At 50.6% G+C, this 24,042-nt stretch overlaps 1 protein-coding gene across 3 annotated transcripts in view; it reads right to left on the reverse strand.

Annotated features, from left to right (window-relative positions):
- Window positions 1–3,792: 3,792 nt before the first annotated feature.
- SCAMP4 (secretory carrier membrane protein 4) overlaps window positions 3,793–24,042 on the reverse strand; it is a 20,564-nt gene continuing 314 nt past the window's right edge. The window contains exons 1-8 of one of the 3 annotated variants that reach the window (XM_041467139.1): window positions 23,709–23,956; window positions 19,886–19,956; window positions 19,446–19,499; window positions 16,568–16,696; window positions 12,765–12,921; window positions 9,718–9,819; window positions 8,411–8,528; window positions 3,793–6,735 (exon numbers count right to left, since the gene is read on the reverse strand). In XM_041467139.1, coding sequence (XP_041323073.1) covers window positions 6,559–6,735; window positions 8,411–8,528; window positions 9,718–9,819; window positions 12,765–12,921; window positions 16,568–16,696; window positions 19,446–19,452 — 690 coding nt within the window. In that variant the 5' untranslated portion in view covers window positions 19,453–19,499; window positions 19,886–19,956; window positions 23,709–23,956 and the 3' untranslated portion in view covers window positions 3,793–6,558. Of the gene's footprint in view, window positions 6,736–8,410; window positions 8,529–9,717; window positions 9,820–12,764; window positions 12,922–16,567; window positions 16,697–19,445; window positions 19,500–19,885; window positions 19,957–20,443; window positions 21,359–23,708; window positions 23,957–24,042 lie in introns of those variants that run through there. The other 2 variants (XM_041467140.1, XM_041467138.1) reach the window with 2 other exon arrangements.

Below are 24,042 nucleotides of genomic sequence, written 5' to 3' on the forward strand. Positions count from 1 at the left end.
GGCCCGCGCCGCTCCCGCGCGCGTCTGCGCGCCAGCGGCGCAACCGCGCTTCGTGAATACGGGCCGCGGGGCGGAGCGCGGCGCAAGCGCAGCGGGCGCGAGGTGGCGGCGCAGCGGCGCTGGCGTAGGGCGCGTTCGGGAATAGCGGCCGGCAGGCGGCGGCGCGGCTTTGCGGCAGCGCCGCGCGCTTTACGGCAGCTCCGGTTAACCCCGCGCTGCCTGGCGCCGCTGTCGGGACAGGCGCCGCTATCGCGACAGGGCCCGCGCTGCCTCAGCGCCCTGCGGGCTGGAGGGAGCGGCTCGCACACAGGGAGCACACCGCGCTCTAGGGGGTGCTCTAGGGTCCGACCCCACTGATGGATGTGGCTCCGGTGTGGGTTATCGCGCTGCTGTCGCGATATGGATGCCACCGGCCTCCGGGTGGGGCACGGGCCTGTTGCAGGGAACAGCACGGGGGGTATGGACCCAGTTATAGGGGACAGGCCCTAATGTGTGAGTGAGCCCCGCACCGGGGTACAGCCCTGGTTTGGGGTAAAGCTCCTCTTTTGGGGTACAGCCCTGTTTTGGGGTACAGTTCCTCTTTTGAGGTACATCCCTGTTTTGGGGTAAAGCCCCTGTTTTGAGGTACAGCCCTGTTTTGGGGTACAGTTCCTCTTTTGAGGTACATCCCTGTTTTGGGGTAAAGCCCCTGTTTTGAGGTACAGCCCTGTTTTGGGGCACAGCCCTGTTTTGGGGTGCAGCCCCCATGTTTGGGTACAGCCCCTCTTTGGGGCACAGTTCCCTCATCCCCACATCCATCCACACTCCAGGCCCTCTGGGGCAGCCTCGGGACAGGGACTGGGGGGCTGCAGAGGGGGCACAGCTGTGGCACCCCACCAGTGGGGACACAGGGAGGTCAGGGTGGGATTTTGCAGGCATTGTCACCTTTTTGGGGACATCAGCCCCGAGCAAAGCCACTCTGAGGGAAACAGAGGCACTGCCTTGCAGGGAACAGAGCTCCAGGACTGTGGGATCTGTTGGGACAGCGTGGAGGTTTTAGTTTGAACGGGGCAGAAATACTAATTTTGTGTGGTTTTGGTTTGCTAATTGGAGATTTGCTTAATTTCGAGATTTTTTTTTTTTTTGACATCACCTGCTGTGAGGTGTGCTGAGCAGGACACAGACCCCACTGCCACCTCCTGAAGCCTTTCATTTTCTCCTGATGGCTCACCTGGGGACAAACACTCCATCCCAGTACCCCCTCAGCGAAGGAGGGCACAGCCAGAGGATCATTTCCTTCTCACCCCTTTTTTTCTCAACCAAGTTTGAGGCTGTCAGGGTAAGGCTGGAGGGAGGGGACACCCCTGCACAACCCTGCTGGTCACATCTTCACCACAGCATGGAGCAGGTACACCCCAAAAGTATTTTCAGGCAATACTGTGAATTTGTGTGGGTTTGGAGGACAATCAGCATCAGCCCAAGTACCCATTTCAGCATTTCCAACTGCTTGAGTTGGTTCTTCTCCTGTCACAGAAATGTTCCAGGGAAAAGCTCTCCCCACAACGTTTGGCTGGAGGACTTTTCCCTGTGGGTGTTTGCTCCTCCAAAAAAAGCTTATTTTAGAGCATCAGGAAAATTCTGAACGCGTGAATTCCAGCTGCTCCCCTCCTGTTCCTGTGTTGTGGCCTGGCTCAGGAAGGTGCTGAGGTGCTGTGACACATCCTGCCCCTGGAGAGGACAAAATCACCCCTTGAGAGGATAAAATCACCCCCCTGGGAGAATAAAATCACCCCTTGAGAGGATAAAATCACCCCTGAGGAAGATAAAATCACTCCTGGAGAGGATAAAATCCCCCTGGAACCCTCCCTTTCCTATCTGCCCCATCCCACCCCCCAATTCTGCAATTTTGTGGTGATTTCATATGCTTTGAGAACTAACAAGTTGTTCAGGCATTTGGCTGGAGAATTGAACCACCCTCTGGAGCAGGAGAGCGGGGAAGAAAGGAGTTTGGATTTTATTTCAAGGCAGATCTCCAGCGGTGAGCACACGGTGTGCCAAAGGCCTGCAGAGACACGAGCAGCTCATGCCACGGAACCAGCACGGGGAGCAAGAAAATCCAGGGAATTTCTGTTGGGAAATCATCCAGCCAGGAGCCCTGGCCCTCTCCTGTGGGCACCAGACAGTTTGGGCTCATTCACAAGCAGACAACACAAAGGGACCACTGTGACTGCATGAGGAACGAGGAATGAGCTGCTCCAGGGTGGGTGGCAGCACCTTCCCAGCTGGAACTGCAGAGTGACAGAAACACAGCAAAAACCAGAGAAAGGAAAAGCCAGGCACTCACAGTGCCCCTCACACCCTGATGCCAGCAATCCAGAGCTTTTTGGGAGCTCCTCAGGGTGGTGGGCTGAGCTTGGCTGTACAAGCACCCCCATTCCTGACAAATCCTGCCCGGTCCTCCTGCAGTAGAGGCAAAAATCCCCTCATTCCAAGTGCCAAGGTCCTGCTCGAGCAACAGCTGGAGCAGGAGCTTAAAATGTGCCTCATGCTCAGATTTTGAGGCCCTGGAGCAAGAATTTGAGGGAAATCCAATTCATCCTCATGCTCAACACATCAGCAGCAGCTGTAGGGAACCACTGTCAGAGAGAGAAGGATGGTGAGGGCCAGGCAGGGGGAGCCTGGCACAGGGCTTTGGAGACAGGGAAGACACTGGGATCAGCAGATGTCACATCAACAGCTGTGAGGGAAATGGCTCTTCTAGGATTAAATATCTGCCATGGAGTGGAACTGGGGTATGAAACCACAATATGGTGATTTCCATACTCCCACCTGGAGTGTTGTGTCCAGCTCTAGGGCCCCCACACAGGAAGGACATGGACCTGTGGGAATGAGTCCAGAGGAGGCCACGGAGATGCTGCCAAGGCTGGAGCACCTCTGCTCTGGAGCCAGGCTGGCAGAGCTGGGGGTGCTCACCTGGACAAGAGAAGGCTCCAGGGAGAGCTCAGAGCCCCTTGCAGGGCCTGAAGGGGCTCCAGGAGAGCTGGAGAGGGACTGGGGACAAGGCCTGCAGGGACAGGACACAGGGAATGGCTGCCACTGCCAGAGGGCAGGGCTGGATGGGATCTTGGGCAGGAATTGTTCCCTGGCAGGGTGGGCAGGCCCTGGCACAGGGTGCCCAGAGCAACTGTGGCTGCCCCTGGATCCCTGGCAGTGCCCAAGGCCAGGCTGGACAGGGCTGGGAGCAGCCTGGGACAGTGGAAAGTGTCCCTGCCATGGCAGGGGTGGCACTGGATGGGCTTTGAGGTCCCTTCCAACTCAAATATTCTGGGATTCTGTGATAGCTTTTGAAGAACATTTTGGGCAATAAATTCAGCTGTGCTAAAGGGATTCAAGTCACCTTCGCTGTCCAAGCCTATTTACTCCAGGGGTAAGAGTATCCTTCCAGGCAATAACTGGGGAAAGCAGACACCAGCACTGCCAGGGGCTCTCTGCACTATGGAAAGGCCACAAAAATGACCCCAGTGCTTGGGAGATGGGACTTTCTCCACACCTCTGCTCTCCCAGTCCCATTGTTAGCAGATGGGAACAATGGCAGCCCCTTTGGTCAAAGCTGCATCTCTGAGAGCACAACCACAACAAGCCACTCACACCAGTCCCCAGCACAGAGGATGAGCCTCATCCATCAATGTGCTGTTCTTTCACAGAGAAAACAACATGCAGTGGGAGACTTTGGAGGAACATAGAGATTTTGCCATTTCCCTCTGCCAGATAACTCCGGTTACCTAGGAACAGACACTTCTCTGATGCGGCCAGTTCTCCTCATCAAGCACAGGATGAGCATTTATTGTCTTGTGATCAGGAGAAAAACACAAACAAAACCCAGAGCTCCACAGGTGACACGAAACATCACACACAGACACGCCACGTGACGCCCAACCACACCAGGAGCCAGGGCCGGGTTAATGGTGTTAAGAACTTTTAGAAATCTAATGTAAACATTTAAAAACATATAGAGGAGTCCAAAAAAAAAAAGAAAAAAATTAAGCCATTTGTTCAGGCAGCGTGTTGGACTTTCTGGAATTACGGTTTCTGGCATTGAAGAGGAGGGAGGGGATGGGATGGAGCTCCCACCTGGAGGTGCATTGATCTCCACAGGGATCTCAGGCAGTGCAGGCTAACAGGGTGTGATTTCGGTGTCCAGCTCCAACCATTCCGGTGGGCAGGCTCCCAGGCACCCCCTCTCCTTGCATCAAACATTTCCAGTGTGACTGAGGGTGGGTGCTTCAACACAGCCCCCAGATTCTCCAAGGGGAAAATCCCAAAGAGAAGTAGGATGTGGAGCCCCCAGCAACGCTTCTCCTCTTGGTTCCTTCAAAACCTCCAACTTGACACACTGAAATGGGGCAGGTATCAAATGGTTTTGAAGAATTTTGGCAAGAGGATGGCAAGGGGCAGGACTGAGGGACACAGGTGCACCATGTCCTGGCTCCCAGGAGTGGCCAATCCCACCTTCAGCCCTCACCCCGTGGTGCATCCATCGTATTTCCAGGGAGTCAACGCCAGGCAGTTCTTTCATCACTCCGATGGCAAGCGACAAAGAACATTTAAAATTACATTTGACACTAGACAAAGGCACCTAAAAGCTTCACAATGCCATCAGGTCATGTTCTGTTATAAGAAGGCTCCAAGAGCTCGTCCTCCCAAGCACATTGCACACTCTCCAGGAAAAACCCCTGGTGCTGGGAGCACATTCCACATCCCAGAGCTAGTGGAGGGCTGCTCCTGCAGCAGGGGTCAGTGTGGCTGTAAACGGAAATTTGGGGAAATCTGGGGTTGCTTTTGCTTTGGCCCTGGTAACACAGGGGTCTTGCAGATTCCAGACTGTGCTTCCCTCATTATTTACAGCGTGACACAGGATGAGTTAACAGGGAAACGGAATTCTGCAGGGGTGAGGGGGAAGCGGGAGCTCTCCTCTGTGTACTGTGATTTCATTAGATAAGGCACATGTAGAGAAAAAATTTCAAAAGACCACTTGCAAATCAATTCCACCTAGCTAGGACCATGTCCCTGTCCCTTTCCAGGAGCCAGTTGTGTTTTCCAGTTGCTCAGTGTGAATTTAGGAATTTGGAATAACCCCATCAACAGCCTGCCAAGGCAGCAGGCTCTGGGTCTGATCCCCAGGGTGCCCAACCCCTCCTAGGTCTCCCAAATGGAGCACTCTGGATCATTGGCCAAAACTTTGAGAGCCAAAGACTTGAAACACTCACTCCCTATAAAAAAATTGGGAACTGACCTCCCAGTTTGGACAGGTTTTAAAAAATTCACAGCAGGCTGAGGGGGAAGAGGAAACCGCAGCCTTTGCTGCCTGGATCACTGTAGGACACAGGGAATTGGATGGCTCAGGCACAGAATGGAGATGAATGACAAGGTGGAGGATAATCTCAGGGAAAACAATCCCTCCCAATAGCTTCATCCTCCCTTCAGCTGATCGTTGGAGAAAGGCAGGAATCTCTCTCTCATGGAAGTCCTGCCAACTACAGAGCCAACAGCAGCCATGAGGACCAACAAACTTCCCTTGATCTCCCAGACCCCACTGTAACATCTGGAGGTCAGCTACACCAGAAGGCAGAATTAAACTATTCATTGTAACAGAAGCATTTCCAAACCACACTGGGGCTCCAGCACTGAGATCAATCATTATCTTGCATCCAGCACAAAACCTGGCTGGAAGTTACATGGTGGGGAAATCTCGTGCTGAGTCCCTGTACCAGGGTGAACATCACCAAGGCCCAGTGTCAGCTCTGCACTGGTTTCCACTGGGTTTTGATTCAGGCTTTACAGAGAAATCATGAACCTAAGGAGATGAATCCGTACCTTTGGAACACACAGATCCAGCAAGAGGTTTTGGCAGCAAAAAGGGAAAGCAAGAGCTGTAGCATCACAACAGTCTGAGCAGGCAAAGGAGGATTGTGGGGACTTCCCATCCGAGGACTCACCCAGGGCACCTCTGTTACCTGCAGGGATCCTCCCACGGAGGGTGGAGCTTTCACAAATCACTTCAGTGTCACTAGTACCAAATAATTTAAGTGCTACATTTCCCTTAGAGTGAAAAATTCCACATTATTCATCCAGGAGAGTAAACACCAGTCGCTACTAATGCTCTGATTGCTTTTGCTACAGATGGCGTGATGCTGTGCTGGGCATTCCATGGAAGCTGAGCAGGAGCAGGGGCAGGAGCAGCTGTGGGAGTGCTGCCATCGTGGGGAAGCTGAGCCTTTTCCAGGGATGGTCAGGAGAGGATTCCCTCAAGCAAGGGCAGCGAAGGGTTTGTTCTTAGTCTGCAACGAGGCAAATACTGGTGACTCAAGGCAAACAAAAAGCTTTCTGCCATGGCCGTGCAGTGCAGTGGAGGTGGGAAGGGCTGAGAGCATGGATATTCCTCAGGGATCAGGAGACAAGAACCAGAAAGGTCCTCGAGATGAGTGGGGTGCTTGGGAGGGAATGCAAATGATCTTTTCCAAGAACAAGAATAAAAAGACCAAAAAGGAGAGACTCCAGGCAGTTTGCAGCTGTTGCTGCTTAAGGCCATTGGTTTGCAGAGGGGTAGTTGGGCACTGTGGGATACTCTGGCAGGCTGTTCCCAGAAAAATTGCTGTACTGGGCCTCCCTGCTGGGAGGGTTCCTCCATGCGCCGCTGTTCCACTCATCTTGAGCCTTCTGGAAGCTTCCACCAGCCCCTCGGTAAATTTTATGTACCTAAGGGATAAAAGGGAGGACAAGAGGAGAGTCAGCACCAGGAGCCCAGAGCTGAGCCCCTGCAGAGCCACTTGGCAACAGGATTTGTTCCTGTCTCTATGAAGAGCTGCATTTTCGAGGAACAAAGCACAAGAAATACAGTAATGCAGGGAACAGAGGTGCAGACGGAGAAAATCAACCCAAAACTTGAACACATTCCAGCAGCATGCCCACCATTCAGGTGGGGGATCCCACAGCAAGGCAGCCAGCCCAGGCCAGGGGTTGAAACCTCTCCAACACAGAGTCCAACACCACTGCTGCCACAGAGCTTCTGTTTTCCTCTCGGGATCCTCTTTGGTCAAGGTGATCCCAAGGAGTGTTAAAAAGTCTCTCTTCCACAACCCAGCTGTCGAAGAAGAAGTCAGAAGTCTTCGTCTGTCCTTCTCGAGGTTGTTTATTATTTCTTATCTAACACATTTTCTGTCTGGCTTGCTGAGGTCTGTTTTGCAGGTCAGTCTGAGGCACACTGCCCTCCCACAGGGCTGGTGTTGTCTTTTATACTATAAACTACGTATTTGATATTTACAGTTATGTTCTAATAGCTATCACCTATGTCAGACAGTGACTTTTTACTCTACACCAGTCCCAAAGTGCCACCATCACCAAGAAGATGGAGGCTAGGAAGAACAAGGAAGAAGGAGAGGACAACGCCTAAATTCTTCCATTTTGTCCCTTAGACCCCCATAGTCAAATTCTTCAAAATTTCACCTTTCACCCTGTGACAACTACTGTTATGTTACTTAAACTTTTGTGACTTGTAATTCATCATATAACGTTGGTAATTTGCTCCATGGGTTGAGATCGAATTCCCAAGTGTCTCTGGCTTCCTGCCAGGGTCTCTGAGCCCCTGCCAGGATTCTGAGCTATCCAGGGCATCCAGAGGGATGTCTTGGGTTCTGACATTTTCCCTGCCTGTCAAAGCTTTCCAGAGAGTCCTACTACAAATCCTTGCTCCTGCAGAGACCCAGTTCCCACCCTGCCACCTGGTCCCCACTGCAGGTGCTTCACCACTGACCATCCCAAGGAACAACAAATCATGGAATCACAGGATTGCTGAGGCTGGAAAAGACCTCCAAGACCACCAAGTCCAACCATCAGCCCAGCTCCACCACCATGGTCACCACTAACCCATGTCCCCAGGGGCTACATCCACACATTTTCTGAACACTCCCAAGGATGATGATTCCACCACCACCCTGGGCAGCCTGTTCCAACATTTTACAATCCTTTCTGTGAAAATAAATGTTTCCTAATATCCAATCCAAACCTCTCCCCTTCACAGAGCCTCAGGTTCCTCCACATGAAGCTTGCTTTGCATGACACAAAGCAACATCACCACATGACACCGTGACAATTTCCAGCCTGAGCTGTCTTGTGCTGTCTAGATTTGTCCTCCAGAAACTCTGAGAGACATCAACTGACTGCATTGTGCAACCTTTCAAAGCAGTGATGGCTTGTGGTGGCTGCTGAGCTGCCTCTTCACATTACTGTGATACACAGCAGGGATTCTCCAAGGCAGAGAGAGATCTGAAGAATCCCAGAATCTCAGAATGGCTTGGGCTGGAAGGAACCTTAAAACTCATCTCATTGTGCTCCCCTGCCATGGGCAGGGACATCTTCCACTAGCAGAACCTACCCTTATAATGCAGATGAGCATTGCAACTGCTGACATCGTGAACATGACGGCAGGGAACAGCATGAACACAGCAGCTGCCACGCTGGTCCTGAAGAAGGTGACGGCTGCCAACCATCCACTGGAAGAAACAGAAAAAGAGACACAATAGCATTATAATCTGCTTTTCAAAGTGTCCTTGTTATTAGACAAACTGTTTATGTGCTTATAAGGCCCCGACAGAGGTTGCCCAGAGCAGCTGTGGCTGCCCCTGGATCTCTGGAAGTGTCCAAGGTCAGGTTGGACGGGGCTTGGAGCAGCCTGGGACAGTGGAAGGTGTCCCTGCCATGGCAGGGGGTGGAATGGGATGGGATTTAAGGTCCTTTTCAACCCAAAGTGTTCTCTGTTTCTGTGATTCGTAACCCAGACATTACAAGGCAGCTTTTAAGCTATTGAAAATGAAAGGAACAATGAAAACAACTGACAGAATTCAATGCAGGTATTTCCCCAAGATCTCAACACTCACTTGTCAGCATCCCTCACTAATCCAGTCTGAGAGCTTTAAGGGACAGCCAGCTGCATGGATTTTGGGAATAGAAGACATATTCTCAAGGTGCTTTTGTTGTGCATCTAGAGACCAGAACTGGGATCAGGGAACAACAGAGTCCTGTCATTTACACTCCATCTCCATTCCTTTTCTGGCAAAAACCAGGTGAGGCATCAGCAATTCTGAAACCAGAGCTAAATGGAGTGCTAAGACTTTCCATTACTTGTAGTTTCAGCAGGAATTGCTCTCAAGTCTCTATAGACAGGAAGTTAAAATGCCAAACAATTATAACACAACCAGGGACAGACACTAACAAGCTCCCATTTATTTCAGAACTCTCACAGTACTTCTCATAGGCCAGCAATGAGTCACCACACTCAGCTCACCGTGTGCTGCCAGCACTGAGGGCAATGCTGAGCCTGACACAGGCTGCTACACCGTAAAAGAAATGGACACTGAGGGAAGAGGCTACAAAGAGCAACCAGGTGAAGATCATAGAATTATCTGGGTTGGAAGGGACCTTAAAACCCAGCCAGACCACATGGGCAGGGACACCTTCCACTAGACCAAGCTGCTCCAAGTCCCATCCAACTTGGCCTTGATTTCTGCCCAACACAGCAATGAAACCCGAACTGTGCACCCCAAGAGCAGATACAGCTATGCCACTGGGGAAATCAGAAAGCTTCCTCCTCTCCACCTGGTACAGGCTCCCATCAGTCTCTCCAAGCCCATGGAAGCAGCCACAGCCCAGAGCTCCTGGGCCTGCTGGGACATTCCCACTTACCACGCTCCCCATCCAGAGATGCCGATCGCCTGCAGCACCGTGAGGAGGAACTGCGCCCCAAAGATGAAGAAAAAGGCCATGAAATTAAAGGAACTGTCCGACCTGTGGAGGAAGAAAGGAGGTCAGGGGGGCATTGGCACCTTGTGCTGCTCCACACCCATGTCTGACCCCACCACCACATTCAAACCCTCTACAGTGGTGACTCCAGAGGGTTCCCTCCATGGCTGTGTGTGGGGAGGCTTCTCCCCCTTCCCTGGCAGTGAGAGCACACAGCTCCATGACTCAGCAGCACAGATTGTCTCCCAATAACCTGGCTCTTGCAGTTGCCCTCCCTGAGGAATTGCACGTATGATGACACACAAGGAGAGGCTGAGGGACACGAGTCTCCTACACAGAGAGTCTGAATCATTCTCTGACCGAATATCAGCCCAACCTGACACCTGCCCAGCTCTGCTCTGGCAAGGAGGCACACAGGGGCCTGATGCTGGCAGGCAGAGCTTGTCTATACACTAGAAAGGATCACTGAGCACAAGAATTCCAGCTGGGAATGTCTCAGTGTCTGCTTGTCATCATGTTCTCACACCCATGGTAAATAATCCAGCACTGGGACATCATAGGAGGGAAAGCAGCCATGAGAGAGGTGGGTGGTACCCTGAAAGCAGAGGCACACTTCCCATCTCTGCAGGCTCCCCGTCATCAGGATGTACAGGTGAGGTCCTTGAGTTTATGCAGGTACAATAATTATTCATAATTCATAATTAGCATGAAAATGACCCCAAGCAAGATGTTGACCAGACACATTCACAGTCTCTGTCATGGGTGCACTGGGGGCCCAGCACTGCCCTGCTCAAGTCTGGGCTCTGTCATAACACATCTTCATCCCATCAAACCAGCCACATCTTAAGTTCCTCAAACTATCATTTTTAATGATACAAATGATTCCCATAACTCTAAGGAACTCAAAGGGCCAATGATTTATCTACAGACCTACAAAAAAGATGCTTGTGAGGCAGTTTGGTGCAAAGGGGAGTTAAAAGAGCTCCAATCACTGCCAGCTCCTGCTTAAACCCTGAAAGTATTTAAATGCTTATTATTTTAATTATTTTTATTATGCTGATGGTTGTTAATTTTATAATTCTAGCCCCTGATGCCTTGGGAGGAGATGAAGGAGGTGAGGCACGTTGAGAAGCCTCCAGTCACACCCACGCTCCTCAGCGCTGCCTGTGCTGGCCTGGGTGTCTGTCACAGATGGTGGCTCTTGAAGATTTATTATCCTTGAGTATCCTCACAATCCCACCCTTCAAATACCACCTCAGAGTACAGCATTGAGAAAGAAATACTTTAGGCAGGGCCTGCTGACAGTGGTGCCTGTCAGAATCCAATTAACAAGGATTAGGCTCGAGGCTGAGCCTTCAAACAGACTCTTGCAACTCCAACCTGAAGGGGCTGAAGGAGTCTTCATTTGAAAGGATCTGCAGGAATTAGTGGGGATACAGAGAAAAGGTGATTTCTCATCCAGCTTTCTGGTGCAGATTTGCTACAGCTTTGCCCTAGCACCAAAGCTCTGCAGCTAATTTAATTTGGGATACAGTGGGATGACAAAGGTTTTAGAGAAGCATCCTCACAGGATGTCACCCTGTCACAGGACAGGGTGCCAGCACTGAAGGGTGGCCTCCTCCAGGACAAGCAGGGCTGATTTTGCCTCTGCAATCACCACTTGTTATCCCAACAGTGCTGCCCCTCCACAGTGATTTCCAGCCCAACTGCTGTCCCAGGGGATGATCCCTGCGCTCCCCACTCTGTCCCTGGGGCTGAGTCTTTTTTTAACTGCAAGTCCCTGCACAGAGTAACCTCAGGGACCTCTCAGCATTCATTGCATAAACACATCCAAACAGTGTTCAAGGAATAATGAGAAACGGCCCTTGTGGAGCCCGGGGGAGGTCGGCAGGGAGGAGTAATTTTTCCCAGACTTTAGAATGGAAATTCCTCTTTGAACAGAGCTCCAGGACTTGGAGGCCCTGGGGCTTCTGAGCTCAGGATGGGGACAAACTCCAGCCCCACAGGGCAAGAGTTCAGAGCTGGGATTTTCACATCATTTGGAACTTTGAGACAAATCCAACCCTTCTCTTTTCAGCAGAAATGACCCTCCCCTGTACTCCATGATGCCACTGGTGATTTAACAGCATCCAGCATCCAGTGCCCAGTGCTGTGGGCACACAAAGCATCAGCTCAGAAGCGCATTTAAACAATTAATTTATCATGGGTTAGACAGGACCCACCTGTCACCTCCCATTTCCATCAGCTGCTTTTGCTGCTGTCCAAACCAGCTCATCACAGAGTCTGGTGAATAATCAAAATCCAGAGTATCCTACCAGGAACAGCTTCACCTCCAGAGGGCAAACCCCTGACTGGTGTGTGGGGTGTGATGGTGGCACTGGGCAGGGCCCTCCCTTCCCTGTGTCAGGCTGGGAACTGCTCAGGACCCTCCTAGCTCTGCCAGGCTTTATACATTAATGTTTGAGTGATGCCTCATGGTCCACAGCAAATGCAAATGATTATTAATTAAAGGAAAAATGTAGGATGGCTTTAAATATTTGTGGAGTTTCAGAAGGACTGACTCCAGGGAACTACTTTTATCTAAAAAGCTAAGCAGACAAGCTCTCAAGTAGCTGGAGACAGGAATCAGAAGAGTTCTCAAAAACTAATAATAGTCTTCCATCAAAATAAGCCTCAATGAAGCTTTACCAAATTAGTACCTATTTTAATGCTGCACTGAGATGAGGGTGCTGCTAAGTTTGAGATATTTAAGTAAAATACGAATTTAACTCTCTCAGAAGTGCCAAACTGCTCACCTCCAATCTTATGTGACCGTCAGTCCTATATCTAGCATTTAGAAGTAGCCACATTCTTCTTCATTTTGAAAGTAAACAGGACATTGTTTACTTCATCCCAGCCAGAGAGATCTCCCCCAGCAGCTCTCCCCAGTAACAACTGAGGAAACTTCCAGAGGGAACTGCACCAGAAGCACCTCCTGGGCTGGCACTCACCGAAAGGCTTTGTAGGCAGGTCGGAACCAGCAGACGTAGCCACAGGGGCTGAAGAGGATCAGCCAGAGGATGGCCAGGCCGAAGTTGGCCCCGTAGCCTCCCCCGATCCACCAGGCCAGGCAGGCGATGAGGTTCACGGCCAGCGTGATGCAGTAAACTGGGGAGAGGGCACAGGAGAGAACGTGGGGTGGGGCACTTCCAGGACTTCGGGAGAAAAGGAAACAAAAGATAATGGCTGGGGCTGTGTGAGAGGGTTGGGATGGAGCTCAGGGAAAGGTTCTTGGCCCCGAGGGTGCTGGCACTGCCCAGGCTGCCCAGGGAATGGTCCCGGCCCCAAGGCTGCCAGAGCTCCAGGAACGTTTGGACAGCGCTGCCAGGGGTGCTCAGGGTGGGCTTGTTGGGGTCTCCTGTTTAATACCAGGAGCTGGACTGATGGTCCCTGTGGATCCCTCCTAACTCAGGATACCTCAGGACTCTGAATCCCCCAGGTTTGCAGTGGGAAGGGCCCCTGGGGCAGCAGTGCAGCTGCTCTGAGCGAGGCACAGGCTCCTGTGTGACCTGGAGCTGGGAGCACAGGAACATCCAGCTCCAGAGGGATTCTGCAGCACAGGGATGAGGGAACACTTTTATGACCTGTCAAACCATGGAGAGCTTAGGTAGCAACTGATGTGACCAATAGAACACTCAAGCCAGTGTTATTATGAATTATGAGCAAGGTCTAATTATTCCATTTATAGTAAAACCCCTTTGTGAGAGGAGAGGGGGGTACCCTAGCCCTGCCCCTGCCTCTGACTGACTGTGCTGTCTGGGGCTGCCTCAGGAGCCATCTCTGTGCCAGCTCAGTGCCTTGCAGGCTCTCTCTCTGCTTCCCTGGGCCTCTGAGGAAGCCTGGATATCAGCCTGGGGCCTTGGCAGTGCTGCCTTGAGCAAGGGGATAAACAAACTCCAATCAAGCTGAGAATATGGGACCACAGGGGTGGCTTAGAGGCCTTTTCACATCCCCGTTCCTGTCACTTGGATAAAAAGGAACAGTTGACAAAGGCCCCCAGGGCACAGCAGTGCTGCACTAAGTAGTACTATGTGAAGGGCTGCTGCTCCCCATTTTCCTGGAGCCCACACCCCTGGAAAGGGGGTTCAGCCCCAAGCCAGGGGCTCCCCACAGCTGTCCCTGCATCCGCCCAGGCACTGCCAGGCTCAAAGAGGCCAATTTACAAGCTCCTGTTTTGGAAAACTGCTGGTGACTCTTCAAACCCTTTGTGGTAACCTGTATCAACAAGCACACAGAAAGGAGAAGGTGGAAGGTCCAAACACCAAAGGCCCTCCAGCACAGCCTGGTGATAAACTCATGGTGACACTCTGGACCTTGGCCTCAGTTATTCAGGCAAAATTAAACCCTGAATTTCTCTTCACCTGTGCCAAGGGAACCCTGCCCATGCCCCACTCCACTCCCTGCCATGGCTCTGCAGCTCATCTGCTCATCACTGCCTTGGTCCTCCTGGGCACTGACCCACCTGCCTTCACACAGCTTGGGGGTCCTAAACAACTGCAAGGTTTTATGGTCACAAAATCATACTGACAACACAGTCAGGGGAACAAAACCTATAGCCAGCTGCTACTTCTGACTTACACGTGGCCTGAGAGTAAAATAAAACATTATTTTACTGCAAAGAACATGTCTTCTGAGTAGCCAACAAAGCTTTGTACACAATGGTTTGGATGTGTGTTAATGCTGGGGGGAAGAATATGAGTTCTTTAAATTAATTAATTCTATGTATTTAAACTAACAGTTTGTAGATTCCCCATCCCTGGAAGTGTCCCAGGCCAGGCTGGACAGGGCTTGGAACACCCTGGGATAGTGGAAGGTGTCCTTGCCCATGGCAGGGGGTGGCACTGGATGGGCTTTAAGGTAATTCCAACCCAAACCATTCAGGGATTCCATGAATCTGTGATATTTCCTTTACACACCAATTAGTTGTACTTCTCCAAATATTCATTTTCAGAAGCTATTTATTCTCCAAAATTACTTATTTTTAAATACCCAACAAAACAACACCAAGCCAGGGGCATCTGCAGAGTTCTAAGGAACTTTTGGCTCTCCCTGTGCCTCAGGCTGGAGTTTGCTCTCCAGCAGTGGGAGCTCTGGTACAACCTTCCCCAAACCTCCCTCCACCTTAATCCAGTGCTCACATCCAATTAAAGTAATGAGCAATCACCCTTCCAGCAACGACTTGTGTGTTTCTACTTTTCAAAACTGCCCTTTCCTTGTTTACCTTCTTCCCTTTACACATCTCTCTCCAACCCACACCAAAAAATCAGGGAGACTCCCAAAGGAAGTGCACTGCAGATGGAAATGTGAAACTCCTGAGTGCAGGAGATGGAAATGTGAAACTCCTGGTGCAGATGGCAGCTCTCCTGGCCATGCCCAAATCCCTGGCTCTCCTCCAGCCTGCCATTAACTCGACTGAGGGACTCTTTGTTTTGGGAGAGGGGAGGACAAAGGCGGCTTTACAGCTTCAACATCGCACCAGTGAGTCTGGAGGGACAGGCAGCTTCTTCAGGCAAGAAAATTACAGAGCTCATTGCAGCAGCTCCACATAACCAAAGAACAATGGAGCCATGGATTATGCCATTATTTATGCACACAAATCTCTCTCCTACACACATCCCGTGCATCTGGAATAAAAGCCATGCCACCAAATGCAGAGCTGGCAGAAAACAAGCTTGCCTTCAGTGAGAAGGGTAAAGAGGATGACAAGCATTTGGGGGAAAAAAAAGATAAGCAAGGCAAAAAGATTCTTAATCTTGCAAAGCATTCCCTGTGGTTTCCTAGGACTGCCACACCGATTTCATTCCTTGCAGGAGAATGGTCAATTTTCATTCCTGGGTCCTCAATGGCTGAGGCAAACAACAGGAGCCCAGGGCCAGGAGCTCTGTTCACACAGAGTATCAGCACATCACCAGCTGTCACAGGATCAGTTCCCAACTCCAGCAGGACGTTTGGGGGGCTCTGGAGAGTTAAAGAGCCAGCATGCAGCTAGAAGATAGTGTTTCCATTGGGAAGGGAAATGTGGGAATAAGAGGGAATTTTGGCCTTTCTAGAACAAGGTGGGGAGCCAGGTAGCAGCAAATGGGCCACATTTATTTTGTCTGAAATTCTCCTATTCCTCTTCCTTTAGGGGAATGGGGAATTTCTTTAAGGTAGCTTTTTTTGGGAGTTAAATAGGGTTTAAAAAAGGCTGGAGAGGGATTTGGGACAAGGGATGGAGGGACAGGACACAGGGGAATGGCTGCCACTGCCAGAGGGCAGGGCTGGATGGGATCTTGGGCAGGAATTGTTCCCTGGCAGGGTGGGCAGGCCCTGGCACAGGGTGCCCAGAGCAGCTGTGGCTGCCCCTGGATCCCTGGCAGTGCCCAAGGCCAGGCTGGACAGGGCTTGGAGCAACCTGGGATAGTGAAGGTGTTCCTGGCCATGGCAGAGGTGAGACTGGATGGGCTTTAAGGTCCCTTCCCACCCAAACCAGTCTGGAATTCTATGACCATTTGACATTAATAAAGGTATCAAACATGGTCTGCTTTGTCCCTCAGATTTACTAATAGACTTTTCCAGCACTGATAACCTCCTTTCTTCAAGATCTCTCAAGGATTCAAGGCAGCTTAAAATTCAGGTATTAAGTTATATTAGAGTATTCTAAGGGGGATCATTGCTCCTCATCAAAACTTTAAAGCACATTAGTCATTGAGATCTATGGAGTTTTACTACACAAATACCTTTTTCCAGCACAGGTGTTTTTTATTCAACTTACAGATCCACACATGATAGATTCTCTTCACCAGGAACTGGTAATCGATGGGGATTTCATCAGCAAAATTCTGGTAGAAACATGGTTTCAGAGGGATGAACTTGGGGAGCGGTGGGAAGTTATTCACCTTTTCTGGAACACAGAACACACATTTCAGCTGGGAGCAGAAATGTCTACTATCCTCCACACCTTCCCAGCAGTGCTGCATGTTCATCCTCTCCCCAGACCACAAATATATTGGTTTTCTTTCTCAGCAGCGGACAGGACATTTGTTCTACTACACACAAGGCTGAGAGAGGGGAACAGGAACAAGCTAATAAACATCATGTGGATTTAACACCTTTACACATCAGTGTGAAGTTGTGTGAAAGGTGTTGCAAGGAAAGAAACCACTTTAAAGCTCCATGATGAGCTGCCTCAGGAAGGGGGAAGTGTCAGCAACATCTGGGGTAAACAGCTGCACAGAGGTGTTCAATTACAACCCTTCAAAAATCCACAGCAAGAGGAAAGAAAGGCTGGGGAGTGTCCAGACAAGCAGATTTACCTTCAGCCACCAGCTCTGGGTAGGCAGGAGCATGTTCTGGCCATGGGTCAGGCTTCAGGATCTGTTGTAGCCTGGGACAATAAGGAATTGTGTACCCAGGTATCATACAGTTCATGGAATAAGTCAGAATTGGGAAGGAATTCCTGTCCCTGGCACAGGGTGCCCAGAGCAGCTGTGGCTGCCCCTGGATCCCTGGCAGTGCCCAAGGCCAGGCTGGACAGGCCTGGGAGCAGCCTGGGACAGTGGGAGGTGTCCCTGCCATGGCAGGGGTGGCACTGGATGGGCTTTGAGGTCCCCTCCAACCCAAACCATTTTGTGATTCCATGATTCTGTGTCAGGGATGATCTTGTTTTGAAAACATACAAGATTTTTAATGGAAAAATGGTACATTCAAGTTTTTCCTGCAAGGTTAAGGCATAGGGAAAAAAAAAAAAGGCAAAGAAAAAAAGAAAAAGCTTTGCATTCAGAGACAATAAATCAGCAAATGCTGCCAAAAGCTATATGGTGAAGAAAACTCTACCTTGGGAAGAATTTCTGTTTTAAAATCAAGTAATGAAATGCCTAAATCCTCAGCTGCTGTCAGCTCCCAGATTTGTGTGTGTGCCTGGATGTGTGCTCCTACATGTTTGGGAATGTTTGCTCTTGCCTTCCAGAGCTGATTAAAGTTTGATTCCAGGGCATTGTGACTAATTGTCTCTAGCCTCCTTCAGCCCCAGTAAACAGAATTAAAAACAACCAGAGGAAGAGATGAAGAATGTCCTGGGAAAACCTCCAAATGGCACAGGAGACAAGAGGAAATGTCTGAACAAGAACTGTCAGCACAAGAGTTCCCCTTCCCTTCCCATTATCTCCGGCTGAGGAGACATTTTGCAGGAGCAGCTCCTCAGCTCCGTTTGAAGGTTGGCAGGGAAGAGCCTGGAGCTGCAGCCAGGCTTGAGGAAGGAAAAAGGCTTTCCCTCATGCATATTTTCACACAGAAAATACGGTGAGAACGCCCACTGGGAATACATCAGAAGGAGCTATGGAAAAATGTCTGAAGTCACCAGCCCAATTTGACTTCTCCTGATAAAAACAAACATCAAGCCCCTCCTCACCCCTCTCCCTTAAACCCACTTTACATTCATTCAGATGCTCTCCAGGCTGGTTTGAGTTACTGGTTAACACCACTGCTGACTCCATCCCGTGGAGAGCTGATGGCCCACGGATGCTTTCAAAGTCCACAGGAATTTGGACTCCTCTGCATTAATTTTTTGTTTGCTGTAAACACCTAATGGGATTTCTCCTGCACAGTGTGTCCCTGCAGCCTAGAAAGGGATTTAACAATGCTGGATCAAGGGAAGGGGAGGGGACACAGCTTTTAAAGCTGAAAGGACAGGTCTCTAGGGAAGCCAGGAAGACCAAGATTAATCAATCACAGTAAAAGCCGATTCTCTAACAATTTTTTTTTTTTCTGAGGGATGAGGAAACTTTTGTTCTGTCCCTCTTCAACAGCTGAAGCTGCAGATTGTTCCTTTGGTTCTGCTCTCTCCCATTTTCTGTCATGGACAGAGCTGCTGCCAGCTCCCAGTGCAGAGCTCCCATGTGGTGGGGCCAAAACCAAGCAGCCACTGCAGTTTGTAATTTTTCAAGCTCATAAAATGGTCCAAACATCCCCAGGATTGTTTGCTAGGTACACAAAGCTGGGGATTACACCTCTTCTCTGCTGCTGCCCAGCTGCTGCCCACCTCCTCCCACCCAGAGACCCTGCAGTTGCCAGCTGTTCTGGGTTACTTCTGAGATTAGACAAAATAAATTACATGAAAATATCCCCTTTTATGTCTGACTGCAGAGCTTGGAGTGCTACAGTTCTCTCCTCAACACATCTGATCAGCAAATGCACCCCATGCTTTCAAAAACCAAACTGCGTCACCCATGAGCAGCAGCTGGAGGCAAATTCCAGACTTCCTCTTATTTTAAAAAAGGTTGGAATTTTGTTACTAGTTTCACTACAAGTATAATTCAGATGGATTAATGTCAATAGCACAGCTAGGAACACTGTGGAAAGCCTCTGGAAAGAAGGAATTATTCTCATGTACATTGTTTCTGAATAAATTCTACTCTCATAAAACTTTCAAGCAAGTCACACCTGAACCTTTATCACCTGAGCACAAACCTCAGGTGACAGATCAGGACACAGCAGGAAAGTGAATGTGACCAAGCCACAAGAAGTAGCTGAAGAGCTTTAGGGATCACCAAGATCTTGGAGAGGGACACAGGTCACATTCCTGACATGTTACAGCATCATGAACAACTCCCTGAAACCACTCTCCCTACTGGCTGTACCCAAGGTGCTCTTACCTGCCATTTCTAATACTTGTGTTCCCTGGTGAGGTTTCAGACAGAGCAATAGATCTATTGGAGAAAGAAAATCAGGTCAGCACATGCCACTAAGCAGCATCCAGAAAACCTCCTGGAACTGGGAATGTTCCCAGTGTGTGACAAACACGAGCCCAGGGTATCCAGTACAAACTACTCATGTCCATCACCCAAAGGAGGAAGGCTGGAGCCCCCCAAACAGGATCCTGATTTCTCCTTGTGCACAGGAAGCTCTGGCAGCATCTCATTCAGCCACTTGGAAGGTTTGTATCATCCAGCAGCAAACAAAAGTGCCCCTGGCAAAGGCTGAGGATGCTCAGGGAGCCCCGGCCAGAACACCTGCAGCTCCCAGGGGCAGCCACACAGGTCAGGGTGGGACCCAGCAGAGCTCATACTTTGGAAGAGAAATGTGTAGAGCTCACCAGACTTAATGCCTCATTGAGGTGTTGAGATGATTTGTTGGCTCCTGGCTCTCTGTGGTGCTTCCCAGCTCCTGGAACAAACAGATAATCCCTGTTAGCTGAGCACTAAACTCCTGCTTAACAAAAAACAATCAGCTGGTACCAAACCAAACACCCCTTGTTATTTTAGAAATTCTGCACAAATGCAGATTCATTCTTCCTGTTACCACCACTGAGTGTGGCTGTAGCTCTGGCAGAAGCAAATCCTGGGAAGTTTACCCAGCATCAGCCGTGTTGCTGATTTTGGCAGAGCTGATCCCACAGATGAAATACACAGAGAGGTCTTTGCTGAGTTTTAATTCCACCCCTTCTTCCTTAAGGACAAAAACACCATGTGTCCCTACCTGCAAATCCCAGAACGGAAACACAGAACACACAAACCAACCCTGCAAACCAGCACTGTGGATTATGACAGAAAAGAAAGCAGTCTAGACTAAAATCTGCCCCTAAAAACACCACCAGCAGCCTCAGCAGTGGGGTCTGAAGAGCCACACTGTACCCAAATCCCTCAGGACTTACAGCAGCTGGTTCTGCTGCACCTTGGTGCTGTCCTCAGGTAAGGTCTGGAGGCTGCAGAGTTTTGCACTGGCACAGCTGTTTTCTTGAGTTGCTTTTGCTTTTCTTTTCATTTGAGCTACTCTAACCTAGCCTGTGGAGACAGCAGCACCTGGGACTGTACCAGCAGCCTGCTCTTCCTCTGCAGAGATGTACAAGCTTAAATATGTTTGCACAGAGGAAAACATATTATTTTCCTGGACCAGTCTCCAGCAAGCCCCAGCGTGTGGACAGGAGGCTCTGTCCCCATCCCTGCCACAGCTGAGGCCTCAGGGCTGTCCCTCAACACCAACACTGCCCAACACCGCTTTGTAACTGATGGTTTGGAAATGGGAGCCTTTTGCTTTGCATTTTTCAAATGTGTGAATAGAAAACAAAGGATGAAGATGGTTAAGAACACCATTAAAACTTCACCCCACCCTTCTGCAGCTGCTCCCATTTGAGATCTGGGAATTTCAGGGGGAGAACAAATGGCCCATGAACACCAGCTACACTAAAGCACTAAGAGAGAGAAATCCTTTACTGAAGAATGAGCCTGCAAATAATCCTCTTCTTCTTCTTCAGAGGATTACTTAGCTACTGCACTTCAGTGTTGGTGTCCTACAGCTGCAGAGAGGTGTTTGTCCACTGGAAAAAGGATCAGAAGAAAAGACTGAGGGGGACACTCCTGGCTTGACAGAGCCAGACAATGAATTTCCTGCAATGGCCAAACAATGGTTTTCCTGTGTCCTCCTCTCAAGGCGGCCTGTGGTGCTGTGGAGAGGTTTTAACTCAAATAAATAAATAAAACCCCCAGATAAAGCAGCATTCTGGTGATGCACCCCCTTCCATAGAAAGATGTGGTTTGGATCCACAAAGCAGCATTAAGAACAATTCTTTCAGCAAGGATAAGCACACATGGCCATGTTTTACACTGAGTAATCACTTCCTGAGATGTGCTGACCTTCCCAGATCCTGGTAAAAGGATAGGGAGCTTCTGGCAGGATCTAACACTTGCCCTTGTCACTTGTCACATGGTTGGGTGTTGCTCAGCCCCCATTTGTGAGGGACTCTCTGTGGGGCCTCTCTGCCTTCCAGGGGGTCAGCAGCTCCTTCCAATTTAGTATCCCCAGGAAACTTACTGAGTATCCCCTGCATTCCTGCTACTGCAAACACTGCTCCTCAGTCCCCTGCTTTATTCTGTCCATATCAAGTAATTTTAAAAGTTTGTTATTTCTCCCTGCTGTTTTCTCCACTATCACAGAAAGGTGGCAGAGAACAAGCAAAGGCCAGGCCAGAAGAAGAGCAGTGACAGGGAGATGGGAGAGCTGAATTCATTCCTGCTTTGCCATAAACCCACCAAGTGACCTGGAGCATGTCCCCAAGACCAGATTCACATGACACTGGCTCCTCTCGTGCCCTGCAGATGTCCCAGCCAATCTCAGAAGAGCCCAATAACCCAAGCTTTCCATCCAACAGATCCCCCAGTTTCTGAGTCCTTGCTTTAGGATATTTCCTGTACTGCCTCTGTATCTTCATTCTGATTTGATGACTCTGCTCCCAGGGAACACGTGACAGGACAAGAGGAAATGGCCTCAAGTTGTGCCAGGAGAGGTTTGGGTTGGACATCAGGAGGAATTTCTCCATGGAAAGGGTGGTCAGGCTGTGGCAGGGGCTGCCCAGGGAGGTTTGGAGCCCCCATCCCTGGAGGTGCCCAAGGAAGGGCTGGATGTGGCACTCAGAGCTCTGGGCTGGGGACAAGGTGGGGATGGGGCACAGGATGGACTCAATGACCTTGGAGGTATTTTCCAGCTGTAAGGACTCTGACTCTGTGATGCAGCAAGGCAAGCTTCCACACAATCCTGTACTCCAGGGTTTCACCCAGAGCACTCTGCCAAGAGCAAACAGAGGGGCAGGATCCCAGCACAGAGCAGAACTGTCCGCACTCCCTCATCAACAGGGATTTAATGATGGGAACACAAGAGGAATGAGGAACCTGGGCATAACACACAATCCTGACAGCAGTTCAAGCTGAGCCTCTGGGGAGGACCATCAGCCTACCAGGCTTTCAGAACCCACCCTGAGCCAGCAGACCCCAGACCTTTCAGAAGAGCCTAAAAGGAATGAGACCCCTGCAGGGATCCCAGAGATCTGGGTTTGAAATCACCCAGCTCAGCAGAGAATCATCTCAGCCTCTGCTGCTCCCAACACAGGCAAACATCCTTCTCATGATCTCTTCAGTTGAATTTAAAGAGAAAGTGGTGGCTCTGCACTGGTTTCAAGACAAAAGGCTGGGTTTGAGCCTCTTCCAGATGCCCAGCTCTTACCAGGAACTTCCCAGAGAGCCCAAGGCAGCAGCAGCCACTCCAAAACAATCAGCTCAGCACTACAAACCCAGAGCTGACACAGCCTGGCTTTGGCGGTGCTTCCTTCCCCTGATGCACCACCAGCCCTCACAGGGTGGGACACTGTCCCTGCAGTGACACAACCAGCCAAAAAATAACTCCAAAAGCCACCCACAACCAGTATGGCAGCAGTGCCCTGAGAAAAGGAGCAGGGGACAGTGAAGTTACAAGGGTTATCCCCCTCCCAGATTATTCCAAGAGGCTCATGGGGACTTCTGGCTATACAGGGGCTTCTGCTGCCCCATGTCCCCCCCATCCTGGAGGTGGGGACACAGCAGATGTGGGAGCAATTCCCCTCAGGGCTCCCCCAGCCTGTTTACACAGCCCTGTGCTGCCTCAGCAGGTGGGCAGGAGCCTTAATTTGCCTATGCAAAACCCACAGCAGACAAATATTGATTTTGGTACAACCACGTCCAGAAGTGAAGCGTGTCTGCTCAGGAACAGAAGATCAGATGGCTCAAGAAGGCAGAAAGCACAGAAACACCCGTGCTTAGGACACCAGCCCGTTCCACCCCTTGTCACCTGCTCAGACTGGCCTCACACAGAAGAACTGGACTGCAGACAGCAGCAAAAATATTAATTAGCCCAGAATAACACCGAAATGCAGATAAATCAATCCACCAATTGCTTAATTTCTAACCCACTGCTCTCTTTATCACAGGTGCCACAAAGGAGTTTCTTGAGAGAGTTACAAAACGCTGAGAGCAGAAATTAGAAGGGGAAATCAAAAGGGGAAACAAAACTACAACATCCAGATGCTGTCTATCGAGGGCAACACACACATCTCCGGTACCCGAAGCACACAGTCACAGAGGTTCACCCTCAAACCCCCCGGAGCCACGAACCTCCCCGGCGGGAGCGGGGCCGCTGTGTCACCCTGTGCCCCCTGCGTCCCCCGAGCGCTGCCAGCCGTGACCCCAGGGCCGAGCCGGGAAGGAGAGGCAATTCCCGAGAGCCCTGGGCACGGCCGGAGCCGGCAGCCGCGGGGCTGGGGTCCCGCCCGCCGCGGCACACGGCAGCCGGCTCCTCCCGCCCGCTGCCCCCGATAGCGGCTCCCGGCGGGGCTGCCCCGATCCCTCCCCCGCCCGGGCTGGCCCCGATTCCCTCACAGCCGGCCCGTCCCCCCAGAGCTGGCCCCGATACCTCCCCAAGCCCAGCCCCGCCATCCTCCCCGGGCAC

This window comes from Pyrgilauda ruficollis, unplaced genomic scaffold (assembly GCF_017590135.1).
Source record: "Pyrgilauda ruficollis isolate IOZ18807 unplaced genomic scaffold, ASM1759013v1 scaffold200, whole genome shotgun sequence".
NCBI lineage: Eukaryota > Metazoa > Chordata > Aves > Passeriformes > Passeridae > Pyrgilauda > Pyrgilauda ruficollis.